At 36.1% G+C, this 27543-nt stretch overlaps 1 protein-coding gene across 1 annotated transcript in view; it reads right to left on the minus strand.

Annotated features, from left to right (window-relative positions):
- The window catches only part of PIK3C3 (phosphatidylinositol 3-kinase catalytic subunit type 3), a 66643-nt gene that overhangs the window by 13747 nt on the left and 25353 nt on the right, over positions 1–27543 (minus strand). Inside the window, exons 14-23 of the mRNA XM_032675189.1 lie at positions 24674–24779; positions 23675–23791; positions 22929–23060; positions 20761–20889; positions 20351–20420; positions 19709–19773; positions 17253–17337; positions 16315–16389; positions 8087–8255; positions 3325–3415 (exon numbers count right to left, since the gene is read on the minus strand). Of these exons, the coding sequence (XP_032531080.1) occupies positions 3325–3415; positions 8087–8255; positions 16315–16389; positions 17253–17337; positions 19709–19773; positions 20351–20420; positions 20761–20889; positions 22929–23060; positions 23675–23791; positions 24674–24779 (1039 nt within the window). The remainder of the gene's footprint in view (positions 1–3324; positions 3416–8086; positions 8256–16314; positions 16390–17252; positions 17338–19708; positions 19774–20350; positions 20421–20760; positions 20890–22928; positions 23061–23674; positions 23792–24673; positions 24780–27543) is intronic.

Raw genomic sequence — 27543 nt, forward strand, 5'->3', positions numbered from 1 at the left:
AGGAAAAAAATAAAAATCAATTGAGATGCTGAAAGCATTTATTCAATTTTCCTACAACAAGGTACAGTATTACCTTGTTAAATGACTGAACAAACTTGCCACTCAACCCAAGAGATGCAAGACACCTTGTTCCTTTCTTTTATTAGTACTAACAAAGTTTATAACTGATTTGAGATGGGCTAACAAAGATACCCAAAATAAGTTTTCTAACACATTATTTTAAAAAAACCCAATCAACAGTGACCTACTCACCATTATATAACGGGTTAAGATGATTCTGATTCTAGCCCATTGTTGATTCTACAGTTGTTGTCTGGTTTTCCTGTGGTTCTTGGTTGGGTTTTTTTTTGTTTGTTTGTTTCTTTCTGCTTTGCTTTGTTTTGTTTGTTTTGGTTTTTGGTTTTTTAGGTTTCATTTCCCCAGTAAAACAGTAAACCCAAAAATTGAGAACTAAATAAAACAATTGCTGTTGTATGAGCTTTCAACATTGTCATACGCACCCAGTAGATTATAATATCAACCACTGCTTTATGGAAGGTTCCTCTGTTCACCTCGTCTTCAGGGATCCCATATCACATATTATCTTTTGCACAAATTTAGGGAGTATATTCAAAGGCTGATTTTGAACCAAAAAGACTACATCTGAACCACTAATAGTGGTCAAAAACAGCTGAGCAGTCAGGAAAAAAAAAAGAGTTTATATAAAATAACAATACTTGGGAGATCTGAAAAACTTGGTTATCTTTCTGACAATATGTTATTGTGTGAGTCTTCTTTTGTTTTTTAAAGGAACGAGCACACTGTAAATTAACTCAGAGACCCAGAAAAGTAGGATCTTTTCCTCTCAAAGCAGTTGAAAGTGATTTGCATTCCTTGTTAGAAGCACTTGCCTTACTGCTTCAGTTCTAGTTTGTAACACATTTTAAAGCCTCTGTGAACAGACAGCCTTGAACTGACATGAGGGTAAAAGTCACAATTCACCAAGCTGCAGTCACTGCCAGAGCTAACAATCCCAATAACTAATTGCTGCATTCGATCTAATAGTGATCTGTCATATAACAACTATGCTTTTCATGCAAAGAAGGCACTATTATTTATACTTTGTAACGGAATTTAGAAGTAACCACGTGGATCTAATTCATGGTTCTCACAACTTCTTTTTAGATACTGCTTCCTTCCATGATCTCCAGTTGCACACAATGCCATTATGCTTTACATAATCTTGATTTTTAACTATTGCACATCAGCGAACTGTAACATACTTCTCAGCTGAGAAAAGACTTGTTGGGTTTTAATTCTGTATCATGATTTGTGATTTCAAGAAAATTATACGGGAAATTTATATAGAGTAAAAGAGTTTTAGAAGTGTCTGAAATACTCAAACATCGCTACATTAAAATAATCCAAGTATTTTACAGAATCTGACGCCCTACTATCACTAATTACAGAAAGTATGTACCCTGGGACAGCACTTCTAGAGAGTTTACTACCATAAAATGCAATGCCAAGATACTAACAAGAAACAAGGATATTTCATGTTAATTAGCAAGCACCAGGAAATTCTGTTTGATAAAAACATATCAGAGCTCATAAGAGAGCATTCAAGGCAGGAATGAACAATGCCACATGTCCAGTGGAAGGTGTCCCTGCCATGTTGGAATGAGGAGGTTGGAACGACATGAATTTTAAGGTCCCTTCCAACCCAAATTCTGGGATTCTATGATCAAACGACAGGGAACTCTGAACAGATACTAAGTAAGATTAAAAGACACAGCAAGTCTCAAACCTACTGATATAAACATGAAAGAACAGCACTTCTGGGATTCCATGAAACCATTTGTTTGGTTTCTTGATGACTGTTTCAGTCAACAACAAACTTTCCCAAAAATTAGTCTCTCCTCTGCCTGTAGTTGCATACTTCAAATTTTCTAGGATTTATGGTGCATCTATTTGAAGACTCTGCAATCTAAAAGATCTTCCCCTCCCTTACTGTATATTATGCCTTTTTACAGTGGGTAGTCAGAATTAAACAAGTCTTCTTCATAAAAATAAAATTCATAGACAGGAGTTGCATACTGTTAGGAAGGTCTCTTCCTTCAAAAGAAGGTGTCTGTACAAAAATGTAGTTACTCCCAGAACTTGGTAGGTATTGAACCATTTTAGCTGGCTACTTTAGGCTTTTACCTCCCATGTTCTATGTGAGTTATCTACTCAGTCTTTGTAGGGTATTTAGGGACAGAGGTGAGGTTCAAATATTGATATGGAGAAAGAATTAGATGTCATTTTCTCAGGAAGACAGTCATGTGGAGGGAGGACTGTCACCTTTACCACAAAACACAGCATTTGTGGCTAGCTCAACCTTCCTTGAAATGAAATTGAATAGCTACAGGAACTCTTTGTATCAATTTGAAACCAAGGAACTCTGAACAGAAATGCTCAGATTCTTGAAGGCAAAAAAAAAACTTTGTTTGAGTCACAATTTAGTCTTCTTTAGGGAAATTATATTACAACATGAAATATTAATTTAAAGATTCTGAATCTCTGCTTTCATAGCTTATTGAAAATAATGAAGAACAACCTTTTTTAGAGAAAATCCACAGCTGAAATAAAAATTACACTGAACTAATTTCCATTGGATACAGAGGCTCCACAAAGTCCTTTGTGGAATTAAAATACATAGCCCTTCACTATAAACCAGGTTATAAAAGAGCCAACATTTGTCTAAAATGTAAGTGCAATGAAATCTAGATGAACAAGGATCCAGTATTTTTCATGTCAACTGCTGCTCAAACATCAAATGGAGAAGAATGGCTCAAGCTGGAGTAGAGGGACAAAGTCAGAATTATGGGACATCAGCTTGTTTTCACAATAAACAAAAATTTCTTGGTGATGAAGATATACCAGCCTACAGGTTTCAAACCTTCGGCAGACTGGTTTTATAAAACCATCCATGACTTACAGTAATCTAGACTAGATGGAACAACCTTTCATGATATAGTCAGTGTTGATTGCTTTGGTTATAAAAGGTTTGATAAGGTGGGAACAGTGTTCTTACCTAAAATACCCCTTGGAACAGAGTGCTAGGGCAGACTGTGCACACCGCATGGATGATAAAAAGCCATTCTGTATTTATGGGCACATGTGCTAAATTATCTCAAAGTACACGCTCCTATCTTTAACTTCAATGATTCTAGAAACTGATCAAGATTTCCTAAGAGGAGTAAGTGTTCTCAGGTCAGATACAAAAAAGTCATCACAAGTGACTGAACATTTCTTAATGAGATGACCTAGGTTAGAGAAAGACAAGGAAAGCTTTTCAGTTACCTTTTTTACAGTCTTGTCGGGTTCAAGAGCAATATCTGGAATGTTGGCATCCACCATGAGAGAAAATAAGTTCAAGATCAAGTTGGAATACCTAAGCAGAAGAGTAAATTACGTAAAAACTTTGTAAACTGCACAAAAGACATTTTTTGTAAACAACTTAAGAACTCATCATCTTAAGAGTGAATTGGTAATTCTTCAGAGATCCATTTGCAACATTTAATTGAATATATTTATGTTAAGAACATAAGATACTGACATTAATCATCAAAGTTTAGCCCTCAAACTCTCTCACACAGCCAAAACTCAATAAATTGCCCTGATTTAGTTATAATTTTCTAAAATTACCAGAACATTTACTCAGAGACACATCAAATATAAACTGTGATTTTAAGATTTAATGTCATTTTCTACCTCAAGTAGGATAAACATTTGCTAGAATACTGATTCAAAGGTTATTTTTTATTAAAAAGCAACACAGCAGTATGATATAAATTAACATTCTAAGAGCTGAACTCTTCATAATTACAAGACATGATTTTTCAAGTCACTGTAAGGGCTTTTGACACAAGTTAAATATTTAACCAGATCCAAGTCTTCAGTTGCTCAGTTAAGCTCCAGTAACAGTGGTAGCATGCTACACTTATGAAGTACATATGTCATCTATAACCATTAAAACAGACAAGGCAGAGAACAGTTTTCAGCTTTGAAATGGTGTTGGAAGCACTCAGGACTATTTTTTTAAAGAAAACCATTTTGCCCTTGCAGGAAATTAGCTGTAAGCTGCTTTTTGAAAGGATAATTTTCAAGCTGTTCAACATAAACTGAAACTCCCCTTCCTCTGCAAAGAGGTCTAGTTCTCTTAAAGAGACAATGTATGTAACAGACCTCAAAATTTGAAATATTGCTTTGCTAAGAGCATCAGGAACTTCACAGATGATAGAAAATGAATTCTTAGCAGCAAAAATTGTTTATTAGGAAGCTGCTGAACATATATAAGCTGACAGTTGCAAGTACAAAGTATTTTAACTATACAAAATGATTGCTTCATGCTCAAAAAACCATCTCTCTAGACAAGTGTAATTCCATCAAACACTCATGATACTTAATTATTATCTGGAACTAGCACCACCTAACACATTCCCATATAAGATTTAAGGTTTTATAATGCAAGCATTTAAAATAAACTGTTTGGCCAGAAATCTTCAGTGTCTACTTTGTTTCAGCTGTTCTGCTTCACTTGCACAGGGGCGAGAGACTGGAGTGGGGAAAATTACTTTTACCACAAGTCAAAAGAGAAGCAGAAAAGTTACTCTACCATTTTGTTTCAGACCTGGATAAGAAATCTGGCAGTCAAGTTGCTTTGCTGCCAGGAACAGACATCACAGACAGTACTGATTTTCTTTTTCCCCTACCTGTCTGAAACAAACAAATCTACTTTAAACATGCTTAAATCTTACACATATGTGCTCTCAAGTCTCTTCATAGGTTATTGGTAGCTTCCATCAGCAGTTTTTCCTTTGAACCGACCCTGAGACCCTTTTGCTCTTGAAACGCATAGAGGACAAGAGCTTATGAGCACTGCAGGTGGTTACTGCAGTTATTTATGTGATGGAGGCTTGTAAAAAAGATTTTTAAAGGTCTACTCATCATTGCTAGGTGCCAGTTAAGAGCTGGTTCTGTTCCCCACAATCAAGTCTTTTGGTTCTTGAAGCATAAGGTCATATAAAGAACCTCGTTAAAAAAAAAAAAAAAAGTAGTTTTGGGGGAGATATTGAGTAGAAAAACCCCAGATTAAGAAAGAGTTGCTCACTATACTATCCACAGGTCTCTCCTCTGCCCCTCACCCCAGCATTTCTGTAACTCAGTAGTCCACTGTCATCCATCTTACTGGCTACATATTTGGCAAATATGCCATGAGGTTCACAGCTGGAGAACTGACAGCCCAAATTCATCCTAAGAGGAGACATTCTGCTGACTCACCTGAGCTAGGAGGCTGACCTGTAAGAAACAAACACCTTTGTCAAGCAAGTGGTATCACTCATCTTTGACATCTGCATTACAAAGTCCTCCAGAATGGCTGACTTCCATTCACAGCCAGAACAAACTTGGAGACAGGAATTCCTAGGTTTAAGAAGGTTCAATTAAGCACCTAAATCCAAACCCAAATCCTTCTCACACAATTTGCTTTTCTCAAAGCTCAGTAGAAGCTAACTTACCAAACAGATGAGCACTTGGCTACACTGAAGGTTGATTAACTTACAGTTTGAACATGAAGTGCTGTTAAACTTTAAGAAATCCAAGAAAAAAACTCCTACATAGAAGAGGCCTTGTGTACTAAGGAAGAAATGCACAACAGACAGAAGTTCGAATTCTCACTGATGTGTTTTCTGACAACAGAAATTTTTGGTTTTAAGTGCTTAATATATATCAATATATATCAAATAAATGCTTGATCCTAAGCATTCCTTTATTTTTTTTCCAACATTTACTTGGCTCCTTTGCATATAGATGCCCTGGAGCAACTAAATATTTAGGTTGTTGACACTGAAAATACTCTACCAAATTCGAAGCTACAAGACAAGGACAGGAGAGTTTACAGTTATTTGCAGTCCCAGACTAAGGCCCTGTCTACCTGGTCAAAAATTCCTAAGTTTAAAATGCAATTGCCTTTTTTCAGTGTGACTTGGGATCGCCCCATGGCTCACTTCTTCTCAAGACCACCTACACTCCCCAAACGCTGTCATGTCCAAGTTGGCTTTCATAAATGATATCAGCCACAACTTGCCCTGCAGCACACTCAGAATGCAGAGGCTGCTCCTTTATTACAGCACTGCTGACAAACACACACAACCCATTACTGTTGTTCAAGGCAGTAGAAAGCATCTCCCCAACTTCCCGCAAAGCCCCCAAACAAACAAAAAACCACAAAATAATGATCATGATAATAATGCCAAAATGCTTACAATCTGGAACAATGAACAGAACCACTGTTTCACTTGTAACTTTTAAATTCCTTATATTTGTTTTCACTATGCAACACCCATTCCAGTAGGAATCGTGGAACACCAACATACAGTACCTGACATATGTAGGGAACTGGTTATACCTCAGGGAAATAAAGAACAAAAATGAAACACAAACTGGGGAACATGACAGAGAGTTTGCATTTTGTCTTAGTAATCAGAAGTTATGGTTTCACACTACTTGGCCAGAAGGTGTATCTGTGAGTGCGTTTCTGCCAACATGCAGAGCTGTTAGAACTAAGCAGTTTCACATCCAATTATTCTTTTTTTTCAATAAGCAAGTAAGCTCAATAATTTTTAGTTCTAGCTGCTTGAAGTAATAGCTACAGTAATTCTAATATTCTCCTACACTATCTCTGTTGAAAGCCTTAAGGATATTTATCCAGAACCATTTAAAAATATTTCCCTATTAAGCTGAACAAACATTGGAGAGACTATAATTACAACTACAATCACAGACATTATAAATGAACCTATCTTGATTTACACTTTAGGTTGTATACCCAAATTACTGCTATACTCCACACCTACTGATGATCTTTGTAGCAAATCATTACATAAATTAATTCAATGAATAATCCTTCACTGACACAACAGACCTCTCCATTGAAACAGCTAGGTTTAAACAATCAAAACAACTTCAATATATGACAAATAAGAAATAAAGCATTACAAAACAGCTTTAAGCAATTCAGAACTTGGAATATGCATTAGCCTTTCTGATTGTTCTCTGACACCACAAGTATTGTTTGCTGATAACATGCCACTGTTTTTTTCAAGTTGTTGAATTGCTTTTAAGCCATTAATATTAAATAGACCAACTCCTTACTCTTTCTCCTTTTAACAAGTGGAGAACTACATACAGCATTTTATTTCATATCATTGACTGACTGCTTTTCATATTACATCGTACTTTTCACATATGCTTTCCATATTACTGTTTTTTTCCACATATTTGGAGGTTTGCATTATGTAATCCTGATATTAAAGTGAGATTATTTCAGCTCTGTTGAAGATGTGGTAAATCAAATCCCTGGACAGACCAAGAGTGCTTACCTGTGTTCTGTTTAAACAGAACAAAGCTGAGCTACTTGGTTCAGAAAGCTGACGGTAAGTAATACAGTCACTGCAAAAGAATGAAGCTGATTCCAAATTTAAAGCAGAGATCTGTTGGTCTGTAGATACACAGAGTCTAAAGAGGTTTCAGCTGCCACAGTTCTGAGTATCTAAAGAAATTTCTAACATATTTGATTGTCGCTACAAGCAGCTAATTTTTGTCCCACAGGACCTAAAGTCAACTAAGCATATGTGTGTGTGTCAGCTTCAAGCCAAAGCTTTTGACTGTCACTAATCTAAACTGGAGGAGGATAAAGCAGCAAATGAGTAATGACTTAAGAGTGAAAATGACAATTACTTGATCATCAATAACCAGAGGAAAACATACTTAAGGGAAAAAACATACCCAAAAGAGAAATATACAATTTGACACCCCATACAAGTTCCGAAATAAAGCTATTTAAGTTATTAAACAAGCAAAACTGGGGGATTTAACTTGAAGAACAATTACATTCAAGCTCCACCACCGCTTTTCCTTTGTTTCATACAAATTCTTGAGTTTACGTTCACACTTAAGCAAGTTTTGGATTTTCCACAGAAACATTTCAGTGATTCAGTTGCTCCTCTTCTCTCCTGCTTTACGGCGGCTCTAACAAATTCCAGCACAAAACGAGCCCTGTTACCTGCGGAGATGCAGGAAGGCTGTGTAGCACTGCTTGCGGAACTCCTGGTACTGCTCACTCTGTGTCCCTCCCATGCCTTCCACCATCTCCTTGTTCAGCTTCATCGGGGGAGGAAGGGGCTTGGGGTCCCGGCCCAAAATGTAACCGAAGTCAATGTGGAACAGTTTACCTGCAGAGGAAAGAAAGGCAAAAACGTCACATAGTTCTTGATGCAAAGCTTAGAAAAATAGAATTTTTAAGTCTAGTCTCTAGAGACAGTAGGGAGCTCTCAGAAAATAAAATTAATTCTTTTCTGTAAGGTTTATAACAGTATATTTATATATTCATTTATATACTCAGTTGTTGACTTGAAATTGTGGTTTTCGAGAAGCAAAGTTGATTTCAAATTCAGTAGGTGTACTAAAAGGCAAGATCGCTTTTTCTGCTTTTTTGATTTTTAAACACACGGAGTATATTCACAAAGACTGAACCAATATTTGAAACTGGTTAGTAGATATTTAATGCTCAATTTATATAATAGATACTATTAAGTCTTTCCACTTTCTTTAGAATGTATTAGCAAATTAAAATAATACTAAAAGCAGTGCAATGTGTGCATCCTGTTCAGTTGCTGCGGCACAAAATATGGTAAACTTGACAAGAACTAATACAACAAAGGGAAAATAAGACTCAGGATCCTAACAACAACTTTTTGAAGCCACTAAACACCAAAGAAGACTTCAATGTGGTTTCAAAAGTCTTTTGAGTTGAGTAAGGTCAAAATTTATCAACAGCTTGGAAATACATTGAAGAAACATCACAACAACTCCAAATCTGAAATTGTATTGCAAATGCAAATGCACCAAAGTTTGTCATGCACTCTTTCAGTACTAAAATGAGCTACATCACTTGATCACTACCTTCTCCCTTTCAACTCACTACATTTAAAACATTTCTGCAGCATGAATGTAACAAAAAACTTCTATATACCTGCTGTCTTCAAATGCACAAGGCAACTTCCCTTCATATCAAGAGCTTGCACATGGCCATACTGCTCACCACGGTGCTCATACCTTCACTGGGGAGAATTCACTGTATTTCCCTTCAGTAGTACTGAGCCAGGTGTGAGACACAACAGGTGGCAAAATGGACAACTGAACTTCAGTTGGTAAACTGCAGTTTACCAGCAACTTCAAAAAACCTAAAATATCTGGATATACTGAAGACTAAATATTATATAAATCCACAATGTTGTTAATAGAAATCAAAGTAGAACAATTCATAATTCTTAGGAGGCCATTTTCTAGGAACACTCTTGATTAACTTATATAAAGCAAAAAAAATGTTTTTCAAAGTGTTCTGCAAATGTTTTTTTCAGTTTGAAATGTATAATTTAAGCAATGACTTGGGCCCTAGCAGAACTACATCACAAAAAGATGGTGAGATTGCAGATATTCACACAGATACAAGATAAAAGATCTTTTAAACAAGAATGTAGAACATTTTTGCACGATTGTTATCTAGACAGAGAGACAGCACAGAACACAGAGTCTTGTTTCGGAATTATGGAACCGAACAGCACTACACAGGGATGCATTTGCTAAGAGGTGCTTTAACCTACAGCACCTGTATTCACTGAGATTTTCATAAGATTAGGTGCTCAGTGCTCCTGAAAAAAAAAAAAGGCTCAGTATTTTTCAATTAGTCACCCCTCTGACTATTTCACTGAATGGCTGGGCTTCACGAACAAAGATTTGGGAAAGGTCTCTACCACGTTTGTTACAAGCACGTTGGTGGTTAAAAAGGCCAATACGAGACAGGCATGTCTGATTGCAAAAGGCACAGCAGAAAGACTCCTTAGGTGGTAAATTCTGCAAGGCACGGTTCTTTCTGCGTTGTCTTTTCTCCTCAAGGGTGATCCTGTCTGTGTTCTCAAAGGCATAGCAGCATTATAGCTGGTGTGTCTCCAGACCTCCTGACTGGAGGCCAGAGTAGATCAGTTATGATGATCAGTACGGCCAAGGCTGAGATGTTGTTTCAGGGAGTCCTTGTATCTCCTCTTTGGGGCTCCTCTCATGTGGCAGCCGGTGGCAAGTTCACCATAGAGCAAGATCTTATTTAATAAGATTTTTTATTCTGTAAGAATTCACTTTTCACTGTGAAAAGCTCATTGTCTTGTAACATAGCCATCAATCCCCATATGTGTCTTAAGGATGGGGGCAAAACCTGCCAGGAACAACTTATGAATTGTTTTTTTGGTTAACCCAAAGATATTTGGGTTTGTTTGTTTGTTTTTACATTACTCAAAACATTACTCATTTGAAATTTGTCAACCCCAGCTAAGACAATGCTTGTCTCGTAACCATAGCTGAAAAACAGTCTACAGCAGAATGAGCATCTTGTTTGGGCAGGTTTTCAGAGAAATTTTTAGTTCTGGAGAGTCATTAATTTTGTGCAGTTTGTATTTGACAGTTTCTTAGTTATGTAATATGGTTGGCAAGAAGCACATGCACACCTTCTCAACAGAATTTAGAAGATGATTCTATGCAACTTTTATTTCACAGAATCACAGAATGGGTGAGGGTGGAAGGGACCCCTAAAGGACACCTGGTCCAACCGCCTGGTTGAGCAGGGCCACCCCAAGCCAGCTGCCTTGACCAGGACCACATCCAGGCAGTTTCTGAATGTCTCCAGGGACAGACTGTCCAACTTGTACCAGCCACCTCACTGTAATCCTTCATACACATATCATGGTATTTATACACAGTTATCACCTGACTGCTCACTAAATTAGACTGCATGTGACCTTTGTGTAATACCACCTCCTCTAAAGGCCTTGAACTTCCACATTTTATAAAACAATTACATGTCCTTCCTTCAATAGTGTGAGTGTCATAACACATAAACTTCTATCTCTTAGACCATCATGTTTTATCATGATCCAATTTCTTCAGATTTATTACATCTTAATTTAAAGGGCTCTTAATTATTAGACATGTCTATAAATTACAGACAAAACTGGACCTTTAGCTTTGGTTCATTACTGTTCCCAAATGACTGCTAAATCATATGGGGGAGATTTTATTTTCATTTCAGTCATGATTTAAACTAAAAACAGGAGTTATTTAAGACAGTAGGTGAAACAGATTTCATCCTCTGAGCTCCTTAAATTCTTGTAGGGTTAGGTATAGAAGGCCTTGGATTTCAATATATAGACACTTTTTTAAAAATATGAATTCCTCATAAAAGTGGGGGATTTTAGGCATCTGAGAAAACAATTCAGGAAACACCTCAAGACCACAGATAGGCACGCATGAAATTCCTGCTCTGTCTCAAGGCTCAGAGGAAGACTGTAGGTACCCACAAGGAGTCCAAGACACAGAGCTCTGGAGAGACATTTCTGATGTTCAAAGTGGCTCACTCCTCAAAGTCTAAAAGACTTCTTTCAGGAAGCAGGAAAAATCTCTGCAGGAAAGACTTCCTGCAGAGTCTCTTACCTTAAAAATAGTGCCCTAGTAACGTATATCCAAAGTTTCCATTTAAATACATTAAATATATTTTATATTTTTCAAACCCACTCTGAACTCCCCATTTAAAGTATTTTACCATAAGAAAAGCAAGTGAAGGTAGTTACTGGCTGGAAGTGGAAAAAAAGCTTGCAGAAAAAAGTAATAACGCAGCATGCACACAAAATTATTTCATTCAAAACCTAAAAGCTGATACCGGTGAGTACTTTTAAGCTTGCCTTTTAAAAAAATTATTTATTTATTTCATGCGTTTGATTACATTTTTCTACTGAATACCTGGATTTCTAACATATTGGAATAAAGAGGACAGGCCCTTGGAGACCTCAAGGAAATGGCATGAAACACAGAAAGTTTCCCCGACTAGCAGTCAGGGCATCAGGGATTTCCAAGTCCATCTGAGTTCCTTTCAGCCTTGAGAGTGATCTTTGATTAAGTGAAGCATGGACCTTTAGAGACTAAAAACTGATATCTGGTGCTTGCAATAGCCAATAACACCTGAATGCAGCTGGAGAGGCTGATTTGTCCATCACTTTTACTGCTAATACCTAGATTTAGTAGAGGAAAAAGCTCTCATATAGCAGTAATTTTTCCATTTCACTAGAGGACAGTTACAAAAAACTACTGAAAACCAGTTGTGGACTCTGAAAACCTTAAATGAAAGGCAGAAGACAAAACAAATGAGATGCAATTACTGAAATAAAACAAGTCTGATGACAATTGTCTTTTAACAGTAAAAAAACCTTACAAATTATTTCAAACTGCTCTGTTCTCATTGTTGGAGGGAAAAAACAACCAACCAAAACACAATAAACCCCAAGTTCAGTATTTCAGTACTTCTCCTGTAACCCCCAAGCGCCACCATTATTTTAACACGGTTCCTAAAAAAAAAAATACAATTTAGTGACTATTTTAACTGAATTCCTATTTTTAAACTTGAAACAATCGCATAAAAACTCCTCCGATGAAAACGGTTGGATGGACGGGGTGGTTTTCTGGCTTTCCCAGCAAATTCTGACATTACTGTCAAAATCTTGCCTTTTTGTTAACAGAGCATTGCCATGATGACAAAAATCAGAATTCCTAATTTATTGTCATCATTTTCATCATCAGCATGTTACAATTTTTCCAAGACTTCACAAAAGTGAAAGTAACACGAGTTTTTAATGACTTATTCAGGATACAGGTTTTAAAGTTATTATGCAGCAAGAGCTGGGGGTAAAGCTTATCGCTGTCATCCATATGATCGATAAGAGCTCAGCTTGTCCTCAGGATTGTAACTTCCAACTTCTCCCCTCAAGCTGTCCATTCTCAAAATACGCTCGATAAATTAAGAAAAAATTCCATATTACATGAAAAAAACTATGTTCTATGTATATTGTTAAATGGGAAAGACTGTTCAAGATACCTAAAAGAGAAAAAGTTTTAGCAGATCAACTGCTAAGAGCTATGGTCTTTTTGCAATAAGCATCACAGAAAATGGAGTTGCACGGAGAATCTACATGATAAAAGTATATGTTAGTTTGTTGTTTTTTTTTTTATATAAGGATTTTCCCCTATCAAGATCAGTAACATTTGAAAACACATTTAAAAATTCTACTACATTTTACATACTATAGTAGTTTGCACCATTAATAAACAGATTTAACAATGTGCTTATCTAAACACTGATATAGAGGGAAGGTCTGAATCCCACAGTTCTTCCATTTTTGTAATCTTCAAACCTGCTTTAGGATACATGGTTTTGACCATCTGGAAATACAAACACATGGTGTCAGCTCATATGTGGATCTGTTTAGGTCCCTGCTGTCTTACCTGGCAACCCTTTCTAACCAAGACTGAAGAATAAATCTGATGTCATTGGGGCACTTCACACTGGAGACAGACCACAGCTCTACCTCTAAGCGTTACATCAGACGACAGTACTGCCCTTTCACCTATCAACACATGATAGCACATGTAACATGATGCTAAAACCAAATGTGGTTTTCAAGTTCTGACTGCTCAGTCTTTGACCTGCTCTGAAGATACTTATATAACCTGATTTTATCCATGTAGCAATTTGCCCTCCTGCTACAGAACAATTTCAGGTGTATGGTTCAGGTCAGAGCACCTGTACTTTGAGAACGCATACTGGGAACTTGAATCTACACGTAGGTCCTTAAGGGTTATTGAAAGATGAAGCTGGCCAGTCACTAGGGCGGGTTAGCTTGTCAGACACACCACATGCCCGGTTACTCAAGAAAGCCATTTGAATGTCTAGGATATCCTGAAATATCCACACACAGCCTGGACCTTCGGGAAACCTTTTTATGTCTATAAAGCAAGTTGAAATTACTAAGACAACTCTAATGGGAAGAGAGACTACACTTCCCTGTGAAAGTTGAAACACTACTGATGACTGTCCCGATGTCTTACTCTTCTAAAAGGTTTAGGAAACGTGAAGACACCCATATCTGGGTATTTTATCAGTACCTAGATCCCAACTCTACAGTCAAAATCAGAGAGTGGAACAAATGCAGAACAAAGTGTTTTTGGGGGAAGGCATGAATTGCAACATACTAGCCTAGTGCATCTTCCATGAAAGTTAACTGAACAGCTGCACCTTATGTATAACAATCCCACTTCACAACCACCCAGCTTGTCTTTCCAAGGCAACAAAGGGAACATTAGTTGTTGATTCAGATGCTGGCTTCAACATATAAACCAGTCTGTAATCCTAAAAGGAGGCACTGATATTGCTTAAAACTGGACATTCAGCTGCGAAAGTGTCTTACTGTTTACAAAACACAGTAATATTTGCTGCTGAAGATTTGGAAACAAGAAATTAAAACACAGAGCAATTAATAACGTATTTAATCTCCAGAAGAAGTAGAAAATTCAAAGTTTTCAGAGAAAATAAATATTCCTGTTATGCAATACTGACTATATAATATGACCTTCAGGTCACCAGCTAAGACTCATTTATGAAACTGATGCAAGCACTCTTGCAATTTTTAACATTACTGACACATAAGGATGTTTTGCCTGAAAGTTTCCCATATCTCTTTCCAAAAAAACTGCTACAGTTGTCCTTGAAGTAAAATGATACAGAGCATTTAAAAACCTGAAAATTTAGATGTCCTGCTCAAGACTACTAAAAAAAGTCACTCTGTTTCCAGAACTATAGGCATAAGAGTCATGAAAGACAGCAGAAATTATTTCATCAAGATAACTGACACGGTCACATAAAAAATACATCCCTAACACTGAGTAGGAAACAACCTGGTTTTTATGAATGTCAGTAACTACTGCATAATATTTAAATTATACTATATCTATTATAAGCATAGACATCTATATGTTAGAAGGTGGTGCATGAATTCTATCGGAAGGAGTCAAACAGAGATGTGGCTACATTCATGGAACTGAAAGGTAGAGCCAAAAAATGTTAATGATATTTATTGCCATATAAATCCAAGAGAAGTACGTGAACCCACAGCTGGTACCCAGCATTCTTTACTGTACTGGAAGTCTTCAATTCATTAAATAAATATCATCAAGAAAGGATGCACATACAAAGGATGCTTATACAATTTTGAAGAAGGTACTTAGAGCATGGATCCTTCAAGAGAAGAATGAAATCAGTTTTTTCCAACTTAAGGCTAAGGGATTCTCTGTAGCAAGACACAAGCCTTTGCAGCAAGTCTTTGTTGTATTTGGAACACAAGGATTTCTCACAAAACCTCTCAGCATGTGGTAGAGCACATGCAGTCAGGCTCAGGGTGTATGGTGGATGTGCACTGCCCTCTGCTGCACTCCCTAAACTCTTCCACTAAGTCACTGCGCTGTTACTCTTTGTTAACAGAGACAGAGGTAAGATGCATTTTATCCCAAAATCAAAACACTAAACTATTCCTACTTCAGGAAGAAGAATGTGTTATGAAAAGATATATATTCATCACCATTGACAAATGACAGAGACCTCCCAAGACACATTTTTAAACTACTGTTTGCACATTTTCAAGCAGATAAGGAAAAATACACTTCCTTTGGTTGTTCCATTATGAGCTTAGAGAAAGACCTTTTACCCTAATCAAGGCCCAGTGTTAATTTTCTACTCTTTGAGAGTATGCCTGTTCAAAGCAATACAAGCTTCAGCCTTATCTGTAAAACTAACAAGCCTCCTGTGTGGATGTGCTTCTTTTTCCAAATAACACTTTTTATTTATATGTTTCTCATTCAATAAGCATTTCACTTTATAATAAACATTCTACCACAACTCTCCATCACTATGTAATGAAGGTATTCAAGGCACCAGAACTCCTAGGGAAGCTGTAGTTCAAAAGTAAGCAAGCAAGTAAAAATAAACCCAGGACAAAAATTGGAAAAAAAAAGTCTCCTATAAGAAATGTTATTTGTAAAAACTTTGTGACATTTATGCAGATACATCTGAACTCATTTTCAACAAAAACACTTGCATTTCCCTCCCTCCCAAAGCATTGATTCTAATAGTTGGAATAGCTTAGCTTTCAAATCCTTCATTTCCTCTAGTTAAGAAATCTTCTTCTTAATCACTGGATCAAATGTTACCTTAAAAGAGACAATATAACTTACATTTTAAAATATATTCTAATCTACAACATTCAGTGGGTTATACTCACAAGGAAAATGGAACAAAAAAGTGCCAACACATTACTAATTAAACAACTGCTGCTACAAAATTATACTGCTAAAAAGAATTACCTGTTTTTGTTAGCAGCAGATTATCCAGATGTCTATCTCCAACTCCAAGGATATAAGTAATCACACAATAACCAGCTGTAACAAGTAAATTGTAAACATCAATATAAGTACCTTTCCTGGAGAGCAACAAGTTCCACACAATTAAAGAAAGTATATGACATTATCTTAGGTCTTGTTCACTAGTAATAAATATAGCACAGAGACTCAGGCACCAATGGTGCTTGGTGAAGAATAAGCAAAATTATCAGCACCATGAAGAAAATTTGAATAAAACACTTGAAATTCACTCAGTACTGACCAGATTTTAATTTCTTAATACACAATTACATCTTTAACACTAAAAAGACTAAATTGGTTCAATATTGGGATTAAGATATTTCAAAGGAAGCTGAAATATTTTGAGCAAAATGACTGTAGATATTTCGAACTGAAGATATTGTAAGGGCACTGTAAACCAGCATTAGACACTGATATGAATCTGAATGTTCACGTCAGAAGCATTCACAAGCCCAGCAGTAAGTCTGGCAGTGATAAAGAGCAAACTCTTTTAACTGTTACTTTCACCCATTAACCAAAACAGTTTGAAGACCCTAATGTTTTCAAAACAAATTAAAATTTCAATACAAAAGAATTCTTATATAAAATGCTTTAGATCTCCCTGCATTATGAAGACCCCAACTCACAATGCAGAGGGGGCAGAGGTAAGATTATTGCTGGAAGGCAAAGAGTACTTAACTTATCCTCACCTATAAGAAGAACAAAGAGAGGACATGTATGACATGCCAGGCTCAAAATGATCCTTTTCCCAGGAATTCTGACAGCAAGTACATGCACAGTGTCCTGTTTGCAGTCATCTAAACTGAAATGTCTCCATATCTCATCCCCTTCATCCTTTAGACTTCAGGTATAAAGTTATCAGCTGTAAGACTGTAACTTACCACAGCTCTTAACATACGTGTCCATCACCTCTGCACTTATCCCATGAGGGCCAGTGTCACTAGGTGCATGTTTTCTGAAGAAGTTCTGGAGAGGATGTCATGAAGATATTTAGTTATTCCACATGATATGAAACTGGATCTTTAGAAAAAAAATATCTGAACCAAGACCACAAATGGCCATTATTAAAATCTGTTAAACTAACGACCACTCAAGATCTTTACTTATTTTCTGTCTCAATCATCACATTCTTACACTCAACACACAAATTGAAAAGTACTTTTCTTTATTAAATGTTTCATAAAATTACCAATGCATTGAAAAGTTACTAATCAATGAGTGACAATACTTTCCAAGCAAATTGTTTAGGCCAGGTCAACAAAAACTAAACCAGGATTAAGGGTCCTGCTTTGTAACTTCATTTGGGAAACAGTCTCCTACAAGGTTTCTCATCATGATATGTTTCCCTATTCCTCAAGAAAACCAGGTGCTGCTACTGAGTTTAAAAAGAAAATAAACCCAAGCTATTATAATATCCCAATTTATTATAATAAAAACTTGACATTTCCTGTGAAATGTGGACAGGGCCAAAACAGTCCTAACCACAGCCAGAAGAAAACTGGTCTTTTTGTGACTAAGAGAAAAGATAATTAAATTAAATCCAAGCCTAAGCACAAGTTTGTTCCATTAAGAAAAATCTAAGCAAGCACTGAGGAGGAGCACTTAAGAGGAGCATAGTGGCCACCTGGATGTGTACAGGTGACTAAAATCATAATGAAAAAATTAAGAATTATTTCAATGAAATTCTAAAACATGAACTGTCATTCTAAGACTGTTGATAGAAGGTAAGTAACACTCAAATATCAAAACACCTTTTCTTTCCTGCAGATCTGCATTAACAGCCAGCATTGGATTACTTGCTTTGAATCTTTTCAAAAGTTAATGTTGATATACAATGCTGGTCTTTATTAGAACAGCTGTGAAATCCAAAATGAACATTTACAGGAGGAGTAAAACAAACTTTTACAACACCTAGTTCATTTAGTTTTTATTTCCCTGGCCTACAATGCCCAGCTATTCTGTCATGCCTCAGCACAGGAAATCTGAGCTCTGTAATGTATTTTGCCATTGATCAGTGCAGTAAACTAAGACCTCATTGTTTTGGTGTTTTGTCTATTTGGATTAATAATTCTTTGCGGGAACAATTGCTTCTTATGTCTCCACAGCAACAAAAACACCTATTTCCTATTGGAATTTGATGTAACAAGTAATTGCAAAATGACAATTTCACAAGCATTTCTAAAGATCATGGCTAGGCTTCGGAAACAAAGATCTGGGATTTCTAAAGATATTGTTTTATAAAAACACATAATGGACTAAATTACGAATAGTACACTTTTAAGGTTACAAAGGATAACTTTAAGGTTACAAAAGATTTATGATCTGTATGATTATCGACTGTGCAGCTGTAGCTTATTATAACCTTTACAGAATGGAAAGCTACATAAACTTATGCAACTTGATAATAAACTTATGCTGCTCGTTGATAAATGACAAGTGTTTTTTATAAGTGATAAGCATTTGATGTGCTTATCTGTTAAGCAAATGATAATGACCAATGATAAGAAAATTTTAAGCTCCGTATTTTTAATATATGTAGTTTTTAGGAGCCAGGAGCTAGTGTGCTTTGGCTCACTGTTACTGAGCTATAAACAAATGCAAACTTCAGTATCAACTACAAAAAACTGAAAACAGGTACTTTGACAAATCGAATCCACATAAATATGTTCTATTTTCATTAAAAATCTTACTAGCTATTTACCTCATATGGCAATTCAGTATGTTTTTATCTATCTACATTTATCTCAACCAGCTGATCTAGCTTGGTTTGTGTGGTGTGCTTCAACCTAGCATGAGTTTTATGCGCCACTATTGCTATGTATCCCTACTCAATTCCATGAGAATTACAGAAAGTTTGCTAACAAAGCCAAGTTATAGTATCTAAACATCCACTATGGCAAGGAAAGAGTCTTCAGAAATATGAACAAACTAATTGTTACATCAAAAGAACCGTTACAGCATACTTTGACAAGGTGTCAAATCAAAACTAATGAATGAATGACAAACATTGTGAAACAAAAAAGTTCAGAAAAAAGTGTCAAGTATCTCCTATTCATCATTACAGCAAAGTTAGAATTTCAATTTCACAACTAAATTGCACTTTAATTATTTAAATCATGTTACTTTTAGAACACAAGATACTCAAGCAGTCATTTAAGTATACATTTTTAAAGCAAAACATCTGCTGTAAATACTCTTGATGTTTCAAGCCATAATTTGTATTCTAACCACAGATAAAAAAAATTAGTTGATAGACTGAAGGAATTTTGTACAAGATCTACACCTGCAAGCTACACTGTTTGATCAGCAGACGACTTAAAATTCGCCCACCACATACCTGTATTGTTTCCTCAGTAGCAAGAACTTCTGCAACTGGTACTGACTGAATAAACTGCATGAAGCCTGTGACAGAAAACAACCAGAAGGTTTCCAACACACAAAACTGTCAAGTTACTCTATAATGTATGTTTATGAACAGACAACGCTAATACACACTGCTTCTCATCAGAAAAAACCCCCACATTTTTGTCCCATGTTCCAATTTTCTGCCTTCAATAGTTTTAAAACAACTTGTTACTAACATCAAATTAGCTTGCAAAAGGTCTGTTGTTCCAAGTTTTTGTGAGAAGAGAAAGAATCTTAATGGTTTTCTAAGTATTTATCAAGAATGTATCTAAAAGCATAGCCAAGTTTGATATTGTTTTGCTTTTCTCCTCAATTTCATGCAAACATCCCTAAATATGAGTGTTATTTGTTCGAGATCACACAGCAAGCTACCAACAAAGACTGACACACTACTGATTGTCACCTACTCCAAAATCCAGACCAGGTTTCTTTTATTGAAGGTATCTGACTGACCCATGGAATAATGTGGTCACTTAGGACCTGAACTGCAACAAGTTTTGTTACACACTGTCTATGAACATAGGGATAAGTTTCTTTTCCATACTGTATTTTTAGGAAAAAACAGTATTCATACCATGTTTCGTACTAGTTGCCAGCACTTTATAGGGTGTCAGCTTCAAGTCTAGATTCTCTTTCCTTAACAGCTGGAAAAAAAAAAAACAAAACAACACAAAAAAGCAAAGATGAATTAAACAGAAAGGCAGATTCCATTTCTGAAAGGATATGTACTGGACATTGATATCCACTGTTTCTCACTCAAACTGATAATGAGTGAAAGCTTGTATGGCAATTTAAAAAACAAAAAAAATATAATCTACACAGGATAATTGCATGACTATAATGAAAAGAAAAAAGCCATCTAAGATCTGAGAACTCTGTAATGTATTAGCAATACAAGCTGCATTAACAGTGTTTAACAGTCTTGCTTTTGACAAGGAAAATCATGAAAACTGAAAGTCAAGGATGGCGATTAATAATTCTCACCTTATCCATGAGTGAAATAATCTGAAGAATAAGTTGATCTTGACGTAAATCATCACCATGCTTAAAAATTACTGGATATTTGCCTCCATCTTCTGTCTTGAAGAATAACTGAGCAGGCATTAATGCACTCTGGAAAAGGAAATATTCTACTAAGCTGGTTCCCAGCAATGCTCATATGAACACATGGCTACAACAGAGTTCTGAAATACAAGTCTTTATATTGCACTTGTAGTGACTCAACAGATAAGAGTGTACCATTTCCAGTTACCGAAAGTCTGATTCTAACCATATTTTCGAAAAGAAAAACACATTAAGGCTTTCCTTCTTTTTTTAAATCAAGGAATATGAAGGATACATTCCCCCTCTGAACTTCCGACGGTGGTAGAACAGGAAAGAAGTATTCTATTTTTTTTCTGTATGCATGTAATTCCAATCAACAAAGAAGCAGTATACAAAAGGTCACAACAAAACAAATTTAAACTGTCCAGAATAAGAAGAGACACAATTATAGGATAAGCAACAAAGAATTGCTAGGGGCAAGACATCTTAAACAATTAATTGCTTCCTTAACCTATTTAGTAAAAGCAAAAATGCCTTTTACATTGTTGTTTGACAAAGCCCATTTAATTGCTTAATATTTTTCTGCATAAAATGGGTTGAAGAGGATCAATTACCTACATGAAGGATATAATCCACTGCAACTGACCAAGTCACTTCCCTCCAAACCAAAACAAACAAAAATAATTGAGGATACAGGGTTTAATACTGAGTAGTTAGATTAGATTTTCCTATACAGTTAATATTTCAAAACTATTAAGTTCCATAAATAAAGGCAAAATTATTCTTTACGTAGTCCTACAAAAGCTAACACGTAATGTCCACGGCACCAGAAATTAGTCATTCTTCCCTTTTTAGGTCTGTTTGGTTTTTTTATCCCACAGCACAGAGTGGGATATTAAATGGAAATCTGTAACCTTTTAGAATCAGGAGAAGAAAAAATATATGATTTTGAAACAAGCTTATGGTTTTGGTCCTAAAGTCTTTGCATTGCTACACGAGACCAATATACAAAAGACTGATTCAAGTTTGCTCTGAACAACTTCAGCTGTTATTATTGATAGGAAACATTTAGATGCTGTTCCAGCAATCTTTTTGTCCACATTCTTTCCTCAAGCTTTAAATCACATTCACAAAAAATGCTGACTCAAATCTGCAAAACGTTGCTTTCCTGACAAAATCTTTCCAATGTTGCCTCCAATCAAAGGTGCAGGAGCATGCATACCCTTCAAAGAGACTAACAGGTAGCTAAAGAAGCAAGCTAAATCTGGTAGAAAACTATGCAAAAATATTCCGATTTTAAGTAAACACAAATCATATCACAGCCAACAAGCAGCCTGCTAAAACTACTGATCATAATAAATTCAGGACCCAGTAGAGATGCTGGCTGTCGCAGCAGCTTGTATGTTTTTTTAACTGGCAGAGAATGCCTCCTGGACATAAGTCCAGCTTGTAAAGCATATTTTGGTCATCTTAAAATTAGATTACAGTCACCTCTATGAATTGAAACCAAATTTGTAAAGAGGCCCTACATCACTGTGACCACAGTTAATAACTTACACCACAGGTATTAACTTACATTTGAAGTAGTATAATAAACAAAACAACCCCAGCCTTTCAGCAGTACATTGGCTGTTAAGATTAAGGGATGGCCACATGATCACAAGCAGTTGCTACAGATTGGTTTAAGGAATTACCAACTGTAGGGATACAGGATCTACCTGTCAGCTTACTGCAACTGCAGGACAAGACCACTTTATTGCTTATTGCTGCCCATGAATTTAAGTTATATTTTGTAATGGAACAGACATGCACATGTAGCTGAGAGGTGGCACATCTGCCTTGATTTGCATCATTTTGATCCTAAGTATTCCTGTTGAACATAGGAAGAAAGTTCTGGGAAATTCTGAACTTCATAATCTGTATCAGTCTTATAAAAGCTGCTTTTAAGTTTAGAACTTGAAAAAAAAAAAAGAACATAAAGAGCTGTTTAATCACTTTCAGAGCATGCTACAGTTACATTTTGCCTCAACTATGTCTGTCCCTTTAAATCTTTCAACTGATGTCACAAGACTGGTTTGTATTTCAGTTATTCAGAAGATCTCACTTACCTTGAAGAGTGTGGCTTTTTCAGGGATTATTCCTTTAATTTTCACCTGAGGTTCCAGAGGAAGTGGAATAAGTTCCATATCTGCTAAATTCATCTTTTCATTATCAGCTAACAATGCCTGAAGCCTCTCATTCTAAAAGAATGAAAAATTGTTTAAGAAAAAAACCTACAAAACATAAAACACATACTAGGCATGTAAAAGAAAGGATGCATTATTAACAAATATTCAATTTATTCAATTCTTTATATGTCCAAAAATCAAGCTTTCGCTCATAAAATCCAGGGAAATAAAAATTCTCTATTTGTAGTAATCTGAATAAGAAAGGAGATATTCTATCTAGTGTTTATATAGTCAAGCAATTTTAAAAAATACAGATACAGCTGCTAACTAAATTTCACTATGTATCCCCACACAATACATCACAATAACCTCTGTTACCTTCCCATGTCCCCCACAGCTTGTTCACTGTTGTATTATCAGCTATTAAATTATCCTCACATCCCTCTTCTGCCAAAGTACCCAAGAGTGTTCTCAAGGGCCTCTTCTGTTCTTCATCTACAAACTTTTAGAACACTTCGGAACTTTGGCCCACTGAAACCTCTACAAAGTTTGTTTATCATTAAGCAAAATTATTACAGGACAATGGACACCTGTTATAAATCTCAGTGCTAAGAATTTTTAATGAAAAGCTAACATTCTCATTGTCAGATTCAAGCCACAGGTAGGTTTTCCAAGCTTTTAGTTACCTTCTTCTTGCGGTTCCCACTTTCACGCTGCACTGCTTTCATTACATGAACCAGCCGGTCCACAAACGTCTGCTGGGCTGCCAACAGCGAGCGCATAACCCTGACAGACTTATCACCCTAAGAGAATGAAAAGAAACAGAATTAGCTCCTTGTTCCATAATTATTTTATCTAGAAATTATTCCTTTGTTCTTAGACCTTTGTGCTTTTAAGAGCTAAGTGAATAACGATCAATTTCCTGTCAATTCAAAAGGTATTTTCTGTAAAACACAATCAGAGTCACTGCAGGTGGCAATCAATTATCTGACCTAACAGTGCACTTCAATTTGCATCCACAACTTCAGTGGTGAACAGTCATGCATGACAAACCTATTCACACAGCCAAAGTAAGATAGTAAGGATAAGTGTGGAATATTCTTATGAAGCGTAAGAGTCAGATTGAAGTAACGCCCCTAAAACTGGAAATAATATGAAGTGTGAGATATATGAAAATCAGGACAGACTGCACATTTGCTATAAATTATAACTTCCAATTCACAGAAGGTTTTTCGGCTTTGTTTTAGCTATTCTTCCCCGCTGCTCCAGCACCCTCTGCTGCCGACACACAGAACAGCAAGCACTGCTTGTGAATTCAACAAATCGGTCTCTCCATTTTTACTTCAAGGACAAGTGTCTCCAATAAAGAAACAGTAAATAAACCAGCTTGATTACACAAGGCTTTTAGAGGGTTTTAGACCCATAATAAGGCAGAGGATTTTAGAAACAGTACGTTACCACCAGGAACAAGCAACAAGAAAGAAGTGTTCTCCATATCTGTTCTTTTCCTTTTCGGTAGTTTCTTTAGTTTTGCTACAAATTCAAAATTCAAGCAAAAGCAGAAGCTTTTATAAAATTTCAATACATACGACACAAAATAAAAGTCTCATCCTCTTAGACACCTCTGCCTTTTTAAGAAAGGACTACCTGAAACCACCACATATTTCCTTACACAGAAGCATTACCTTCAGCAAAGCCTGACTGAATCTTCTCATCACATTTAAGTACATTTCGTGAGTCTTTGGGTCCCTCTGCTGAGTGTCTTGGTCTTCACACTCCACTATTACATACCTGCAGTATAAAAACAACCCAAGTTATGCTGTACTCCTGTCCTACACAATTTGTGTGAAACACATTAGCTCTGTATTATAGACCTGGAACTAAAAATAAAGTCGATCTTGGAATGAGATCTCTAGTTCAACTGACAGGTGAACCCTTCAAAATTGCATAGTCCCAAATTCCCACTTGGATCAGGAGAGCCTGTAAAGTTGCTGAGATATTTCACTTACAGTAGAGTGCCATCAGTCAAACAGGACAAGTCTGAAATTCAAACAATATGAACACTCCAACCAAACAGTACAACAAGAGGAGTAGGTTTTCCACTGTACTAACACCCTCTATACAGTGGTTGAAAACTTCCTACTCAAGGACACCTGCAAGACCAACGAGAATCTCACACTACCTGTGCCCTGTTTTACTATTAGCAGTGGTGGAAGAGCCAGGTGTTGCCCCTAAAGCAGCTCTGAAAAGTCTACATTTCAAAGTAAGTTTCCATTTATAAAATTACCAATCAGGTACAAGATTTAAACAGTACAATTTGGGACAGTTATACTGAATTTATGTTTTGACATTAAGAAGTCACTTGGTATGCTTTTGTGCTTATTTCTTTTTGCAGCACTGACAAGCAAAAAGTAGCTCTGCATTAAAGGTCTTTCTGTTGGTCAATATTTCTCCCGGTACTACCAATTAAAAACTTTTAATAAACATATAATAAAAGTAGAAACATATAATATAATAAACATTAGTGAAAAAAAAATAAGAAATTAGCAAGTCAGTCGATTTGCAAACACTGCATTCAGATTTAAAAGTGCCTCCCTCATTCAAGGAAGTGACACATTCAATAACTGGACTCAGACTTTGCACTGGCAGCTGGAATTACCCTCTCCTTATATAATTGTGCAGAATCTCTTTGCCACTGAATGACTATGGGACAAGATTAGAGGTCTGTCATTTGCAGATGATCAGATTTGACTAGGCTTATTTATAAATACTCAATATATTATATACATTAAGGCATAGGTAATTTTTTCCATGTGTATTATCTCATGGAATCTGTAACTAAAGATTCCCTCTAGGACTTGGCTAATATACTATTATACATGAATACATGCATGAAAATAAGTCCATATTTATAAAATCTGTACACCTAAACGTCATGGAACACTAGAAGTAATGAATTGAAACATGCCACCTTTATCTTCATTTGTTAAAAGGCCCCAGACAGTCTCTCAAAGTTATCTTAAAATAAGGACTAAGAGTAATGCTTCATACTTGGATAGGTGTCTCACACGTCCACAGAGGAGACAGAAAAAGCAGTAGCACTGACTTCTGAGGCTGCTGTTAAAGTACAGGATAGCTCTACAGTGACAAGTGACTGAGCAGAAGGTTTGATTTTCAAGGGTTATTGTACTTTTTCCATTGATTATTTTAGGTGCATGCTGTGTCTGGATAGTTGAAACATACAACTGATCAAGAACCATGAGGATTTATGGCTACATCAGCTCAAACAGTGGCTGCGACATTTGTATTTTGTCACTGAGAAACTGAGATGTCTGGAAAGAAAACTAAGAATAAATTGACTGGGGTTCTTGGTTTGGTGGGCTTTTTTTGTTTGTGTTGTTGAAATTTTTTTAAATCATAAGTCAAAAACTTCAGAGTTATGGATGTTTGAACTTTCTGTAGCCTGAATATCTGAGATGTTGTGGAAATGTAAGTGTACAGTTTCTATCAACGTGATAGAAATATGGTAACATACCGATTACCAACATGTATCTTAATGAAGAATATTTGATTTGGTCAAGCACTTGGTTTCTACTCACATCATTTCGTACTGCAATTATTTTAGTTACTTGAATTTAACAGCATTTTTTTTTACTCAAGCCAAACACTATCTTTGGCCACAGCAACAGAACTAACTACTCTTCGCAAGTGTACATAAATCATGGACTTAAATGTCTTCAAACTCAAGCTAGTAAAAAAATAATGAAATAATAAAAGTTAGAAATTACATTTATAAATGGAGTCTCTCTCAGGATAGGTTGTAGAATTCTTGTAAGAATGTTGTAAGAACAATCTGCTATGTTTATGTCGCATTCCTAATTCACAACTTCTCTGTGGTTAACGCTCTTAATACATTAACATAGGATCATGTATATTAGTATTTTTAATTACTAGATGCAGCTACAGAGGATACAAATGAGAATCATGTGCCTTGGATTTAGCCATGTAAAAGGCACATAAGCTCTCACTTTTAAAATGCATGTGTATATACAAGTAAATAGCTTTGTGTGCTGTGCATATGTACTTTGATACGCACACACACACAGAGCACAGCTCTACTCATCTCAGCTTCCTTCAAATGAGGTAACTTCTATCTCCAAATTTTTACTCAGAAGGCTTTCAGACGACTAGTTTAGGCATCTAATTTAATTCCTAAACCAGTGAGGTGACACAAGATCCTCAGATAAGTAATCCTACGTCTCCACTGTCTAAATGAACTATTCACAGCTACAGTTCCCCCTTAAGAAAGCATACATCTGCAATGACATTTTGTTTGTGCTCATGGAATAACCACAAATGGAATCCAAAAAACCCAACAACTTAGAACAAAAAAATTAGTGCTTTATGAATCTTCATAAAATACACTCTTGATTAATACTGAAGTGCATAACTTCAGTGTTCTACCCAACACTGTCAAAACCATAAACACAAACCAAATAGAGAAGCAGAGCAGAAGATGAACTTTATCTCCTTCCCAGCACCATAAACAATTTGA

This window comes from Chiroxiphia lanceolata, chromosome Z (genome assembly GCF_009829145.1).
Source record: "Chiroxiphia lanceolata isolate bChiLan1 chromosome Z, bChiLan1.pri, whole genome shotgun sequence".
In the NCBI taxonomy this organism is placed as follows: domain Eukaryota; kingdom Metazoa; phylum Chordata; class Aves; order Passeriformes; family Pipridae; genus Chiroxiphia; species Chiroxiphia lanceolata.